Source organism: Nycticebus coucang, chromosome 10 (genome assembly GCF_027406575.1).
Source record: "Nycticebus coucang isolate mNycCou1 chromosome 10, mNycCou1.pri, whole genome shotgun sequence".
Lineage (NCBI taxonomy): Eukaryota > Metazoa > Chordata > Mammalia > Primates > Lorisidae > Nycticebus > Nycticebus coucang.
In genome coordinates this window covers 100,895,346-100,910,785 of record NC_069789.1, presented here as the reverse complement: position 1 = coordinate 100,910,785, position 15,440 = coordinate 100,895,346, and the positions used below count along the sequence as shown (strand labels likewise).

The window sequence follows — 15,440 nt, the reverse complement described above, 5'->3', positions numbered from 1 at the left end:
ACACTGCACCCTGCCACCCCTTATAATATAATATTAGATTGAACCATCTGAAATTGCCAATTTTAAAAAATGAGTCCCATATCAATGACATCAAATACTGCAATCTAATAATACATAATAACAATAAAAGTAACAGTTAACAACGACCTTCAAAATGTGGACACTTGTACCCATTTAGAATTCCATCTGCTCCCCCACCCCCACCCCCGCCACGCTGGGGACAGATAAAGCCAAAAGAACCTCTCTCCAAGGTCGGAGCTGGACTTCCAATCACTAAATCCAAGGGTATTTTCTCAGCCCTTAGCCCCAGCAGTCTCTGCCCCATTGGAGAATGGTGACCAGCCTGTCTGTTCTCTACACTCTTTCTGTATGTGCTGAAGTATGGGGATCCACTGGTTTTGTAGAACTTGATTAACTCTTAAGTAGCTCCACCACTTCTGGGGTTTATGATTAGGGGCAAATCACTTAAGCTTCTGAGTTTCCATTTCCCCTATCTGCAAAAAGAGCTCAATAATACACAGGAATTGGGAGAACTAAATGAGATCGCGTATGTCTGTGTGAGTGGTGAAGCACCAGGGATGTGGACAGTCTCATTGTCACTCTTTGACACCACATTCTCCAAATTCTCTCTAATTCTGTTTACTTCAGACTTCTCTTGCCATGATCTCTCCTTGAGGGCATACGCGGGGAAAAAGGGAAGTTAGGGGGGAGAAAGAGAAACCAAGAGAGCAGGAGGAAGTCGGGAGGGGTACCCAAAACCCACCTGAAACCACATGGACTCTTGGGACCTAGCCAATAATACTGTGGCTGGTGGTGAGCTGTACAAATAAAGAAAGTGGGTGAGGAGAGATGTCTCCCAGCCCTTGACTTGAGGAGAACAGAATTGCTAGGTAAAAGGGATAAAAACTATCAGCTTGAGAGAGGAGACCAATTAAGGCACAAGACAAAAATGACACAAACCAATGAGAGAGGGACCCTGGGGGAGGTAGAAAATCCCCCAAATCCCAACCTGGCAGCAGCAACCCATTTGGGACCCCTACCACTGCCTCGGAGGCCTTCTCCATCAATAAACTTTGGTTTGGGCCACTCTGTCTTCTGGCCCATGAATTCATTCTTCAACTTCTTGAGACCATGGATCTGGTGGGGAGAGACAGCTCTGGTGACATCCTCTGTCCTTAAATCTTGGCATTTCTCAGTAATTTTGCCTTGGCCTTTTCCTCCTCTACCTTCCTCAACCATTTCAGCCTCTCCATGGAGTCCACCTCACCTCTGCCTTGCATATCCAAATACTTGCCAGTTCCCTGGGCCTGGAGCATTCTAATTTTAATATGTTCAGACTAGTATTCTCTTTTCTCAAAAAGGAGTCTCTTTTGTGTTTCCTTTCTTGTTCACAGCATTACTCAAGTACCCAAGAAGCCTTAGGGTCGCCCCAGCTTTCTTTCTTGCCCCTCATTCAATTGGTCACCAGGCCCATCAATTCTGCCTTTGTAGGCTTTTCTTCATGTCCTCTAAAGCTGCCCCAATGCAGCCTCAAATTCTCTTTCACCTGAAGCTTTGCGATGATCTCCTGGTCCTCCTGCCCCCAGGCTCGCCTTCCTCTTCCCATCCCTTCGGCGGCCTCAGTGCCCTGTACAACTCTCTCGGATCCTCCTACAGGGCTGTATGCTCTTCAGTGAGCTCCCACAGCTTTTGTGATGAAACCCAAACTTCTTGGCATAGCATTCAAAATCCTTACTGTCTCACTCCACCTTACTTTCCACAGCCTCCCCTTGGACATTCTCCCTTCATGGCCCATACTCCAGCCATGTGGAACATGACCTACACTCCACTTGCCTGTCCCTAGGCCTTTGTTCAGCCAGCCTACTCTGCTCAAAACACCCTCTCCATGCCCCTGAGTCCCCTCCAGGCCTGCTCACTTCCCTTTCAAATCCTCTTCATCCTCCAAGGCCCCAAACTCTTCTCTACTGTCGAGCCTTCCCTAGGCTCCCAGGCAGAAATATGTACTTTCTCACTATGTTCCTGGGACATTTTGCCACACCACCTTTTGATTGTAAGCTCTTTGAAGGCAGAGACTAAATGTTAGCCATTTTCACCTGATACCTGAATTCAACCTAGCTTATTAGTACAGATGTAGCACTTAGATATGAAGTGTCTGGGTGATTCTGGGCTAGGGATGGATGTCAGCTGTACAGTACATCACAAACACACACAAGCACACACACACACACACACGCCATTTAGCAGATATTACTAGTTCATCACAGTACTTTATTTTTTAACTGTGCCTCAGAATCTTTCTCAACATAGTGATACAGATAGCCAATTTCAATCAAATGGACTTAGCCTAATAAATGAAACCTAATGTGTTATCCTGGCATGTCTGAGGCACAGCCAAAAGTCCCTACCTATTCTTCTTTCCCACTATGTGCCATCCTAGTCTGTGTCATTTACTAGCTATGGGAACTTCAGTCAATCTCTTAATCTCTCTAGGGCCAAGTTTCATCATCTAAGGAAGCTATAAACCCTTCCATTGTGTAATCAGTATTATGTGAGATAAAATATGTGAAATCTGCAAGGCCTTTATGCAAATAAAGGTATTATTATCCTACTTTTCCCATGAAGGAAAATTTTCTACTGAATTAGAGAAACTAAAGCTGAGAGAGGAAAAGTCACTTGCTGACATTTAATGGCAAAGTCTCCAAGTTCCCCCGGCTTCTCCCTCACACTGCCTCTCCATACTCTGGTAGGTGTCATGCTGCTCAAGCTAAACCACCACCCTACTCCTCTCTCCAGGGCAGTGATGGTCTGCCGGGTAGGGCTTACTACAACCCCAGAATTGAAGAGGGCTTCCAATCAACTAGTCTTCATTGTACCTCCATATAATTCCTCCAAAGCCTGCCAAGAGGTGGGAAAGTGTGTGTTGAGGAATACTGGACATAGAGAAGGTTCTTTTTTTTTTTTTTTTTTTTTGGTTTTTGGCCAGGGCTAGGTTTGAACCTGCCACCTCTGGCATATGGGACCGGCGCCCTACTCCTTGAGCCACAGGCGCCACCCTGAGAAGGTTCTTGACTATTGTCCTTCTGCCCCTGGAGTCCTGCTTGCCCCTGGCCTCAGGGGCTCTGGGCAGCTGGCAGCCCTCTCAAGGCCCAGGGTGGCCAGGCCCCAGGAGATAAGGTTCTTGGGGTGGAGGCCAGTGAGCCACTGAGCTGTCATCTGATCTGCCATCAGAGTCTAAGAAACTGAAGAGGGGACAATAGGACTTGCTTCTGGAGTCCCATGCCAGACAGGCTTCTCCACCTGAGAGCAAAGAGGGAGGCTGACCAGATCCCAGCTGAAGGCCCCTTCTCTACACACTTCTTGTCTTCGAACTTACAAGCTATATTGGCTAGTGGTGAGGGAGGACTTGGGCCCAAATGGTAGAGAAGCTGAGAGGTAGTGCGGGGACCGGGGAAGGCAGAAGATTCACCTCAATGTGGAAGCACCCCATCATCCCCAACAAGGAGAATCTCTTCTGAACTGATTCTTAGCTTGTATTTGGTTCACCTTTGTGTCCTTCTCAGTGGCTGGTGTTTCCTGACTCAGAAGAGCCTGTAGGACTGATAGTCTACTTTGCTTTTTCCTCCCTTCGGCCCCTTGTGCAGTGTGCAACATCATTCGTCTTGGGAAGTCTTTTCTCTGAACTTCCCGCTGAAGTTTCAACTTTTGGACACTTGGGGGCACTGGCTTAGCCTCCTCCCAGTCTTTTCTCTGGTTTCCCTCAGTTCTCACTCCTAGCCGCCCTCGGACCCAACCCAGCAACACTCTCCCCACTATTTACAGTGAGAGGAACATAAAAGGAAACCAAGGCCCACAGCTGCCTCGGTGCAAGAAATCCAGAGTCTTCTATGGGAGGTAGATGCCTCTTTCATGATGAGAAAGGAGAGAGACAGAAAACTCCAGGCTTGGACCAAAAACTGATGCAGAGTCAGACAACTCTGGACTGAAAGCTTCTCCCTGGACTGGCCAGTGCTTCTTCATGCCCATGTGACCAGGAACAAGAAGAATGAGTCTTGAGAGAAAGGAAGAAAGAAAAGTAGAAAAAAGAGGTTGGAGAGGAAGTGGAGAGGCCACATGTCTGAAGCCCTTAGAATGACAGATGGAAGAGAGTCCTTTATAACCAGGTCTCCGCTGACACCCCCCCCATCTCTATCTATCGTCTGTCTACACCCCTCACACATACCCTATATCTACACCAAACTTCTCTTTGTTCTTGAACAAACTACGCTTTCTCTTAGCAACAGTTCTTTGCAAATAAGAGAACACTCTTCCTCTTCCCACTTTGCTTAATGAATTTCTACTCCTCTTTCAGGACTCAGCTTAGATGTCACTTTCTCTGGAAAGCCCTTCTAGATGCCCTGGCCCCGGGCGCAGGCTCCCATATATGGGTATCTGCACTCCCCCGGTACCATGGACTTCCCTTACTGTGTGCCAGGCACAATGCTGAGCATTCATGCAGTGCTCCATCCTGTCCTCCCGGGGGGTGGTTGGCAGGTGCTGCCTTCATATTAATGATGTGGAAATTAGATGTGGAGACATTGCTAACTTGCCCAGGAGGACTTCCAGTAAGGGATAGCACTGCGAGTTGTATTTGTCATCTTGCTACTGTACCATGTCATAGAATATTCATACTGGGAGATCCTCTATGATCATCCCATTCAATCTTCTGATTCTACTAAAGAGGAAGCTAAACCTAGAGAAGTGGGTAACTTTCCCAAGATCACACAGCTAGCTAGTAGCTCATATCATTTCATGTCAGAATAACCCTGATCTTCTTCCTCATCTCACCTTCTCTCTTCCTATAAGATCTTTTTCCTGACCCTGGGATCCTCAAGTGCTAGTGAGTGTGGAGCCAACCTTGGAACATCAACCATGGAGCTCATTCCCCATCCAACCTTAGCCATGGCCCCCAGTCTGTTTGAGCTGGCTCTTCTAGCCAACAAATCTCAGGGGTTTCCCTCACCCTGCAACAACTGGACCAGAAATATGTCAACAAGAAGAATTCGAATAAACAGCAAAGGGGGAGGTCCATAGGGAGGGGACAGATTCATTGATGACTTTGCTGGGGGATGTGAAAATGATCAAGAGAGTTCCTTTGAAACTGTAGGAAACCCCAGTCCACAGGACACTAAGAGTTATTGCAACTATCTCCCAGGCCACCCAGTCCCTGTCCAATAGGTGACTAACGGCGAAGGCAGAGTGAGCCCTCCACCTCTTCCTGTTCCTTCCTTTGCCCAGTACTGCCTGGGAGATTCTTCCAGTTAAGTCAAAATTTACCTGCTGCTACCTAAGTAATTTCTTCATCTTTGTACGCTTGGTGGAGATGGACACCCAAAGGTGCTCGTCTATTTAGGGGATAGAGCCACTTTCCCTCTCAACTTCCTTCTCGGGGCTCCCGTCCCATGTAGGGAGAGCAACCTCTGACCCTGATGCTGAGACGTCTAAGGGGGGCTCCCACCACTCCGGGAAGCTAGCTGTCTGCCCCTCCCTCATCCTCCACTCATTCTTTATCTACATTCCTCACGAAGACCCTGACTAGCCGTAGGACTAGATCCAGAGGTGGGTGTCTCACACTCCTCGGTCTCTTACATATCCACCTGCCCCAGTACAGCAGGGGGTGACCTTATTCTTTGGGCATCCCTTCCTTCTCCAGCAGGAGATATTTGGAAGCAGAAGAATTGCATGGAAAACATGGGCTGGGGGAGGTTTGTTTTGCAGGAAGGAAGACACATGAATGAAGCATCCTAAGGAAGACCCGGTAGCCGGAGAGGAGCATCCTAGGTAAGGGGTGAAGAGAAGGGGCAGAAGGGCTCTGGGGTTTTGTGCAATTATTATGTAAGGGAAAGTTCCTGGGAATCAGCACTCAATTATATTTGCAGATGAGCAGGCCAATATCAGCTTAGCTCTTCATCTAATAGAGTTTCTGCAGCTGTGATCCCCCATCCACCTCCCAGGTCCCAGCACCCCATTGCACAGTCAGCCCTCAAGTCCCTGGGATCTCAGAGCCCACCCCCCTAATTCCCTTCCTACCGCATGTGCTCCCGGCTGCCAGAAGATGCTGCAGACCAGAATAGTAGGAGAGGCAGAGACATCCCTGCAGGTGCTTGTGCAGACCCTGGGTATTAGCTGGGAAGGCATCACCAAGGGCTTGCAATTGGTAGAGGCCTCCAACTCTAAACTCCAGCTAGCTAAGGAGGCTGCAGGGTTGCTGGCTCTGGCGATCCTCAGTAAGTAGCAGAAGTGGGGCCAGCAGGGGTAGGAAATGAAAGAAGGTGGGCTCACCCTCCTTACAGGAAGTTGGAGTTGAACCTCCTTTGGAGGTTCTTTCTAGACCTCGAAGCCATTTAAGGTGCCTGTACTAATTGTGCTTCTTCCTGCCTCACACCACCATGCCCTCCCTACTTCCCAAGGAAGGGGAAGGGGAAGCTAGCCCTGTTAAAATTGCACATGGGGTGAGGTGGGTCATCTCATGAACGGATAGTGAAAAACCATAAAAACTTAAAGGGAAGAGACCTCCATTCTAGTCCCAGCTTTGAAACCAACTGCTTGGGCCATCACCTCCCCTCTCCAGCCTTGCTGGGAAAATGGTAACTGTCCTACCAGGGATGTGCCTTGGCAAAGGCACAGGACAGTCTCGCTGGACCTGTGCAGGCCAGGTAGGGGGTTAGCTATTCATACAGCTCTGTCCGGTGTACTGACCCAGCTCTGAGCCAAGGCACTGGCCCACCTACTTCTCCTGCTTTGGGTAGGAGCCGCCCTCAGAGTTCAGAGAGGCTGTGCCATGGTTAACGTATAAGCAGGTGCGGTCTGGGGCAGCGGGACATTTCCCGCCCCAGGGCCACATTCTCGAGGTCAGGACAAGTGCAAACTTGTTATAACCTGTGTTGGAGCAGCAGAGGGCAGGGAGGTCATGGGGGAGGTGATGTTGAGACGCCTGCGGCCGCCAGAGGGGGTACAAAAGGAAAAGAGCGGGGCGGGTGGCAGGCGTGCGGGTGCATATGCCAGGGGACGGTGGCGCAGGCGTGCGGGCCTGTGTGTGTTCGTGTGTGTCGGCGTGGTGTGATACTTGCTGTGTGAATGGGAGCCGCGTGTGGGGCTGCATAGTTGAGCGTGTGCCTGTGTGTCTCTGCATATGTGAGCCCCAAGGGCGTCCCTGTGGTGGGAGGAGGTGGGCAGCCACCGACCCGGCTGGCCGAGTGGAGCTGTGGAGTGGGCTGGCCATTGAGTGCCCTTTCCTGCCTCAGGCCTTACAGAACCTGCATTCCAGCTGGACCCACAGACGGCCCCACCCTGGAAGCCAGAGCCTCTCCCCTCTGTGTGCCCTCTGCAGCCTGCCTGGGGCGGGGGGGAGGGGGGGTCACCTCCTGCCCATCCCCCCTGGCCCTGGGCCCACTCACCCCCACACACACCCTCCCGGAGCTCTCTGGGCTATCCGGACACTGGGGCGAGGGGGGTGGGGAGGCTCTGAAAGCAGGTGACTGTTTGGGGGAACTAGGGGACAGAGCCCCCATTGTGCCCGCCCCAGAGCCGCCTCAATGGAGCTCTCTGGCACAAAGGGGCTTTGACAATGGGCAGGACATTAGCATGCAGAGCCAGCCCCTCAGCCCTCTCCCAGTCCCACAGCCCAGGGACGGGAGCTGGGGGGCTGCAGCAGAGGGTGAGGGGGCTTCCAGACTGCCACTGAGGAGAGCTCAGCCTACAGGGGCTCCCCTGACGGCACTGCCCAGGAGACAGGGGAGGAGACTAGACTAGGGCCCCCAAACCTGCCACTCTCCAGAAAGGAGCTTCCAAGTGCAAAAAGCCACAGGGACTGACAAGGATGGAGGGGGAGAGCTGAGGGAGGCCAGGGCCCCTGATCCCAGGCTGGGCTATAGAAAGAAATGGGTGGGCAGTTGGAGTCCACCCACATTTTGCCTCAGTTTTACCATCTATTCAAGGGAATTGTGTGGGCAGGAGAGGACAAATGGAGCAATAGAACGCCACCTAAGCAGAAAAGGCACGCACTCAGGGTTGGGGGTTCCATGGGCTTCTACTTCCTTGGGGTGGCATTCTCTCATAAAACCTCCACCTGCTGTGGTTCTGGAAGCTGAGGTGGCCACGACAGGGGAAGTAGGGAGTTGCAATTAGGGACAAGGGTCCCCACACATATGGACTCTTCCAGGGAGTTCAGCCTGAACTGATGAAAGTGGAGCTGGGAGCCCAGCTCAGGGGACTCTGGCTGAAAGGCCAGTGAGCAGGACCAGCTCTTCCCCAGTGTGTGCATCTGTCTGTCTGCCTCCTCCTCTTCCCCAGTCTGTGGGGAGAGGCTTCCCTTCTCCTGCCTAGGAAACCCCACTAGCATCCTCGGCACCACCTGCTGCCTTTCCAAGGTGCCATGTCCTGACCTATGGCACCACAGCACAAGGGGTAGGGGTGGGGGACTGGATCCAGAAGAGGGCTGCCAGGCCTGGGGTGGTGGGAGAGAGCGGGGAGGAGGGCAGTGACCTGAAGGGGCACCACATGAGAGGCAGTGTCACCCAATCACAGACCTCCCCTGCCCCTGGCTAACGAGCCCCAGGAGAGAGGGTGGGGGCACTCTACATCTTCTGGGCTTCAGAATGTATTCCCAGCTTTCTTTCTCCTCTGCTGAAATGTAAGGAAGTCCTATCAAAAGACCAAAGGTCTGCCCTCAAGGCTTCCTGCTGCTCTGCTAGGGCCTGGAGGGCTCACTAAGATCTGCTTCCCTCCCCCTCTCAGGACCTATTCCCCTGCACACCTGCACCGTTCGCCCATCCCAAAGAGTCTTATAGGGCTAGGAGTGAGAACTCCTGGGTTGGGGCCCTGTAACCCTGCCTGCCAACTTTCACTGGGAACTTACACAAGTCACTTCCCTCTCTGGGCCAAGCCCCCATCTGTAAGGTGGATGGATCACCCCCTCAGCTGCCTTCCTTCTGGGCGGATGGCTGCAGATTTAGGAACCAGGCTCCAGAATATAATAAGAGCTCAAATCATTGAGCAGTATGCTAAGCCCTTTTCTAGTATCATGTTGCTGAATTCTCAACAACTCTAAAAAGTAGGTGCCTTTTTAAAGACCCATTTTATAGTTGAGAAAACTGAAGCACCGAGTTATTAATAATCTGTCAAAGGTCACCAGCTAGTAAGCAAAAGAACCAAGGCAGAACTTAGGTGACTAACCACTGTCCCATGCTTCCTCTCTAGGAAAAATGTTCAAAAGACCATGGGCAGCAGAAGGAAATCAGCCAAGGTATTCGGAGTGACCCTGGTTTTTTGAAATTGTCTTCAGAGGTTCCTGTGTAGAACAGAGATTCTCAAAGTGTGGTTCAGGGGCAATCGAGGGTTCCTGAGACACTTTTAGATATACCAAGGTCAAACTTATCTTCTCAATAATCCTATTAATACATTACTTGCCTCCTTTTCACTTTCATTTTGTCACAGTGTTCAGTGAAGTTTTCCAAAAGCCACATGACAGATGATATTGCAACATACTGAATGCAGAAGTAGATGAGAAACCAGCTATCTCTTATTAAATCAGACATTAAAAAGAGGTTTGAAAATGTAAGACAAGGTCGCTCATCTTGTTAAACTTTTTGTTTATTTACTTTGGAAAATATGTAGCTATTTTTCATTAAAATATACCATTTATGGGCGATGCCTGTGGCTCAAAGGAGTAGGGCGCCAGCCCCATATGCCAGAGATGGCGGGTTCAAAACCAGCCCCGGCCAAAAACTGCAAAAAAAAAAAAAGATATATATATCATTTATGTTAATATGCAATGGGTTTATCATTGTTATTTTAAATGGATTAATAATTATTTTAAGTCTCCCTAGTGTTTATTTCTGATATGGTGAATATTGGGAGATATAAGCCACACAAACAAAAACTCTCAGGAGTCTTCATTGATTTTTAAGAGCATAAAGGGGTCCTGAAATCTAAGTTTGAGAACCTCTGCTCTAGACTCCAACAAATTCACCCTCCCCTCATGCCAGTTGCCCACATCTTTTTTATTACAGGGTCAACCTCAAGGTTTAGGCACTAGGAGGGGGTGTGCGCCCGGCTGCATTACCTGGGGCTGACAGGGGTCAGGGACAGAGCTGAGGGGGCTGTCCAGAGAGAATGGAGCACTAAGAAGTCAGACCTACACCCCATGTAAGAGGTGTCCCCACATGTCTCCCACCTTGCAAGCTGCTTCTCAGAGGTATGCTCACGATGTTGGAGTTGGCCCAGACAGACTCTGGCCTTAGCTCCTTTTTCCACTCCAGATGCTCTCTGATAAGCCCAGCATCAAAATGGAGACAGACTACCCTGGTGAGCAGAGCAAGACTCTGTGGGACTCTTAAATGTGGGCCAGCATTGCTTAGAGCATTGTAAATTGGAGGTTCTAGGGTCTACTACTTGTAATCTAAGGTGATGCCATCTCCATAGGATGGGGCACATGGTAGATAGGAGAGGGGTTTCTCTTGAGGTTCCCTAGAGAGTTGAATAATAGGATCTCATACACACCCTGCTCTGATGCTCACATAAACCTCTGAAGTGAGGATCCTTCCCCCAGAATGAGCAATCAGAAAGGTTTCCTGCTAGAAAGAAACTGGACAGTAACCACTGTGTCCTAGGAGCTAGACCCTTTGCTGAATGCCAAGGGGTCCAGGAAGAGAAGAGATGCCTTCACCAATCTGACAGGGGCACAGGCCCTACCCTAGAGGAGCCCCCAGGCTACTGAAGGAGACAGGATGCCCCTCCAACATCTCCATGCATGGCAAAGTCACAGACCCAGGGGGTAGCAAGATGGCACAGCAGGGAAGGAAACAGGAATTTGCAAGAGAGGTGGGAGGAAGAGTATGGTTCAGAGATTACCATTGGATACACTCCCCAGGGACAGGGTCTGAAGAGCACAATCCCAAAAGATAGGGTGCTGGAGGGGACGAGGGTAAGCAAGAATTCTCTTGAAGACTGTGATTGGGAAACTTTTGTCTAATGCCAATGGGTGTGTCTGGGTAGGGAAGGGGTAGATTAAACTGATGCTTCATGACAATTACAGTGATAGCTCCTTGGTAGAGTAAAGGAAAGGAATGAAGGAGAGAGATGGGGGCTGGAGTCAGGGAGGTGGTTGAGTAGTTGCCCTGGGCATCAGCTGATGGGATGGACAGCAGGTGAGGAGACACAAGAATAGGAGGGCACACACACTTAAGACAAGCTGTGGGGACACCCCCTGAGCCAGGAAAACTCCAGGCAGGATGAGAATGAGAAGGGAGACCGGCAGGGCCATGGGAGGCAGGGAGAGATGTGGGTATGTGGCTGTAAGAGAAGTTATGTTTTTACTTATGCAAAGCAGGGACTGTGGGTGTGGAGACCCAGCCTCCATGTTGGCCAGCCTGCTGCAGTGAAGAAGACAGGAGCCTCCTCAGAAACGACTTGATCATCCTTCCACCTTCCCAAACTGCAGAAGGATGGAAGGATAAAGACCTGGGACAGAATCTCAGGAAAAAACACAGTGAAGGGCTGGGGAAAATGACAGAACAGACTAAAATTATAGAGGTGAGAAAGCCACAGCACCAAACACCTTCACCTTTTATATGCTAAGCGCCATTCCAAGCCCTTTACAAATATTGACTCTGTTAATCTTCACAACTATTATTAGCCCCATTGTAAGGAGGAGGAGAATAGTTTAGCTACCAAGTGGAAGGGGATTTAAACCCAGGAAGTCTGACTTCAAGGCTGTGCTCCTCCCCTCTGTGCCCACTGTCTCCCAGAGCACAAGAGAGCCTGGGACAGCAGGGGGCAGTTGTGTGGGCCGTCCCACAGAGGCCCCTGGACAACTTTAATGATGGGCTTCTCCGTTTTGGAGTTGGGATATTTTTTGGACCAGAAGGTGCTCTTCCTTTTCTCCCCAATCTCCATTTCAAGTGTTGTTGCTTTTGTTGAATGCACTTCTTGAAACCAGCCTAAGTCCTTCTTGATGCAGCCCTAGCCCTTTCCCCAACTCTTCTGCCACTGGAAGAGTAGCAGGATGGCCCTGCCAGTCCGTTCTGTGTTACGTCTTCCTGGAGGCCAGAAGTATTCATTCAGTCCTCTAAACCCCCAGCTTCTCCACTTCTTTCTCCAGGCCACACAGCTCAGTTCTTACTTCTCCCTCACATTCCAGAGCCAGCCCTTCCCCTCCCCCACCACCTCAAATCCAGGCTTCAAGCTGGCAGACACCCACAGAGGGTGTTTCCCACAATCCTTTTCTCTTTGCCCTTTCAAGGTTTTGATGGGGGAGGGGATGAAGAGGGGCCATCCCAGGATGCACTTTCTCCATAAAGAAGGGCGGCAACGTGTAGGTTAAATTCAGACAAGGAGGAAAAGCACTGCACTCAGCCTGTGGGAGAGACTGAGGTGGTGTGATAAACTCAGAAAGCTCTCATTCCCTGGAGCTGCCCAGCCAACCACCCTTCATTGGGTGCTAAAACACTTAGATTCCAAATCTCCCTTTTCTCTCCAATCTTTCTGCAGTTTCCTCTGAATGGTGTGTGCCTTGGATTATCTCTTCTCTCTGCTCCCTTCCAGGGCCCCACTGCTATCCTGGACAGCTTGGCCTCAGCCTGGACAGTAGCACTGACCAGTCAGGCAAGAGAAGAATCTAGGCCGAGGAAGGGAGGGAGAGAGGAGGCTTTTTTCTTCCATCCTAAATAATCTTTGGCAGGAAAGTTTAGGGACGCCATTGCCCAGTGTCTCTTTCCCTCTCCACCAATGCTAGGGGTCTCAGCCTAGTTTTCCTTCTTGTGTGCAGAAACCAAGCATTTTGCTAGGAGGCCCGGAAGTCTCCTTTCAAGGAAATGGGTCTTTCTGCATGGTCCACTCCTACAACCCTAAACCCCTTCTTCCATCCATGACAGGATGAGGACTCCAAAGCACTTCATCTGAGCCCACCGAGATGCAAGAGTCCAGCTTCACTTGTCCCTAGGCTGAACAAGGGAAGGACACTCCCTGAGTCTTCTGCCAGTCTGTTCCCTTGTAGTTCAAACTAACAAAGCTGGAGCTGTAAATGAGCTCATTCATGCTCAGGGGTGCAGGTAGGGCACACAGAGGTGGTGGGGGATGCCAGTGGATAACTAATCCCCCCACAAATATAAGCACCCACACACTGGAGGTGCATTAGCTGTTGGAGAGACAGCTTTTTTTCCTTCAGGATAGGGGGCAGCAGTGGGATTCTGCATTAAAGCCACAGAAGGAATGGGACCATAACTCTGACCCCCCCACGGCCACTCCCACCCTCCCACCCCTACTCAGTGGAGTCATTGCCATTTGATATCCGCAGAGACAACTTGGCTGCTCAGGCTCTGGGTGGGGGGTGGGGGGGATGGCTCAGAAAACAGCAGCTCCTTTCAGGACCCAGGTTGGCAAAGGCTTTGGGAGGCTGGTCCGGCCCAGATCACCCCCAACATGCCCTCCCTTCCTCCCTCCCTCACCACCACCAAAGGACTGGAGGGGAGGCAGGAGGAGTTGGCACTGCCTGGGCCATGCCTATTGCATCCAAAGTCCACCCTGGACCCTCTCCCTGGCATGATGCCTTTCCTCCCCCTTCTACCCAATTTCCTCCTCCCTGAAGAACAAGCTATGAGCCAGAACACCAGGCTCCTTCTAGACTTGGTCCCCCAGACCTAGTCTACACGCTGGGAAATTAACAAGCCCCACCGCCCAAGCACAGGATGGTGCTCACCATTGTGCCAACAGTGTGTTCAGAAATCCCTGGAGATTAGGGAGCAGGTTTCAGGATGAAACTAAATTGAACTCAGTGGTGACTGCAATCCCCCCAAACTGGTGGCTGGTTTCTTTATTATGTACTCCAGGCCTTCCTCTAAACAAGGAGCACCTCTCACATGCTGGCCCCTAATCTCCCATCATCATCTCCCTCCCACCCAGACTGTCCAAAGGAGTCCCAGCAGGGAGAAAAGAAATTAAACAGCACAGCAAGAGCATACTGGCCAGAAATCCTTAGTTAGAATCTATATTGTTTTAGCAACACAACCAGGCTGTGAGCTCTGGCCTCCTTTGGGTTCAAATTTGTACCAGCTTCTTCACCATCCTACTAACCAAGCTGCCTCACCCTGTCAGGGGCACCCATTTACTGGAAGGAAAACTTAAGCTACCACAGAACTTCTCAGTGTTGTCCTCTACGCATCCTGGGGTTCAGCTCTCCTCCCCCAAATCAGGAAGTTCCCAGCTTTCTCTCTTTGCTAACACAGGTGCCCTTGGTTAGTTCCTGGTGGAATGGGAAGGGGCACCTCTGCCTGGAGAATGAATTTATAGATTCCCATCCACCCTTCCTGCTCTAGTCATGGCCCTACTCCTGGCCTTCTGGGGAGTTTAGTGTGAAACAGCTGGGGTGATGTGCGGAGTAATGAGGAAGGGTATCTTGAAGTGGAAGCCAAGTCAGAATAGAAGGCAGAGATTGGCTACAAGTATCTGTTTTTCTCCTCATGTGTGAACTAGTGATCAGTGGCTGTCACTGTGTGATTGTCACTCTATGGGGAGGTGGGAAAGGGCTGGGCACGGGAGTAACCTGTCCATACCGGGAGGAGGGGGCGCTGTCTGGTGTGCCCGTGTGAGGGATGTGTAGCTATGCTTGGTGGTCACCTTAAGAATTGGAGGAGCAACGATGCAGCCACAGTGGGAGGAGACAGCAGGGAAGCCCCTTCCTTAGATTAGAAGGTTGAGGTGACCAGCCTGGGTAGAGCTCCCTTCATGGGAAGCCCTTCTCAGGAGGCTCCGATTGAACTGCCCAAGGCAAGGGGGTAGGGGAACAGGACCGCATCACTGAGGCCGGCTAGGGTAAGGATTTAGGGGCGGGGGGTCCCGATGTCTCTGGAGAGTTAGAGGGACAGGACCCCGGCCGGGGCGGCAGCACTCCATCAGGGTCTGGGTCTTACCTTGGGTCCGGGGTGGAGTGGCCCTTCCGATGGGCCGCGGGGCAGCGGGACAGATGGACCGACGGGGCGGGCTGGAGTGAGGAGCGGAGCTGTGCGACAGGCAGGGCCAGGACTCATAAACCCGGAATGGGATCAGATAAGGGCTTGTCCAGGGGCCGGGGCCGGGGTCGGGCCGGCCGGGGGCAGAGCTGGGCCGGGCCGGGCCGCCCCCTCCCTCCGCAAGGCCAGAGCCAAACTTTGTGTGAATGGAGGGGCCCTGAGGGGGGCCAGGCGGGCGGGGTCGGGGGGCTCCGGACAGACCAATGAGAGAGTGGAGCGCCAGGCTCGAGCGGTCGGGATTGGAGGGGTTTGGGAAGGGGGCGGGGCGCAAGGGGCAAGGAAGCGGAGACCCAGACAGAGGGAGCCACAGAGAGAAACACCCAAAGGCAGAGACCCAGACAGCCTTGCGGAGAAAGAGAGATGAAGAGATGATACGCGACGGGATAGAAGCCGAGCTGG

The 15,440-nt window shown here is 51.3% G+C and overlaps 1 protein-coding gene across 1 annotated transcript in view; it reads right to left on the bottom strand.

Annotated features, from left to right (window-relative positions):
* Window positions 1-15,190, bottom strand: part of KCNJ10 (potassium inwardly rectifying channel subfamily J member 10) — a 29,986-nt gene extending 14,796 nt beyond the window's left edge. Inside the window, exon 1 of the mRNA XM_053605918.1 lies at window positions 14,943-15,190. Coding sequence (XP_053461893.1) covers window positions 14,943-15,059 — 117 coding nt within the window. The 5' untranslated portion in view covers window positions 15,060-15,190. The remainder of the gene's footprint in view (window positions 1-14,942) is intronic.
* Window positions 15,191-15,440: the final 250 nt, after the last annotated feature.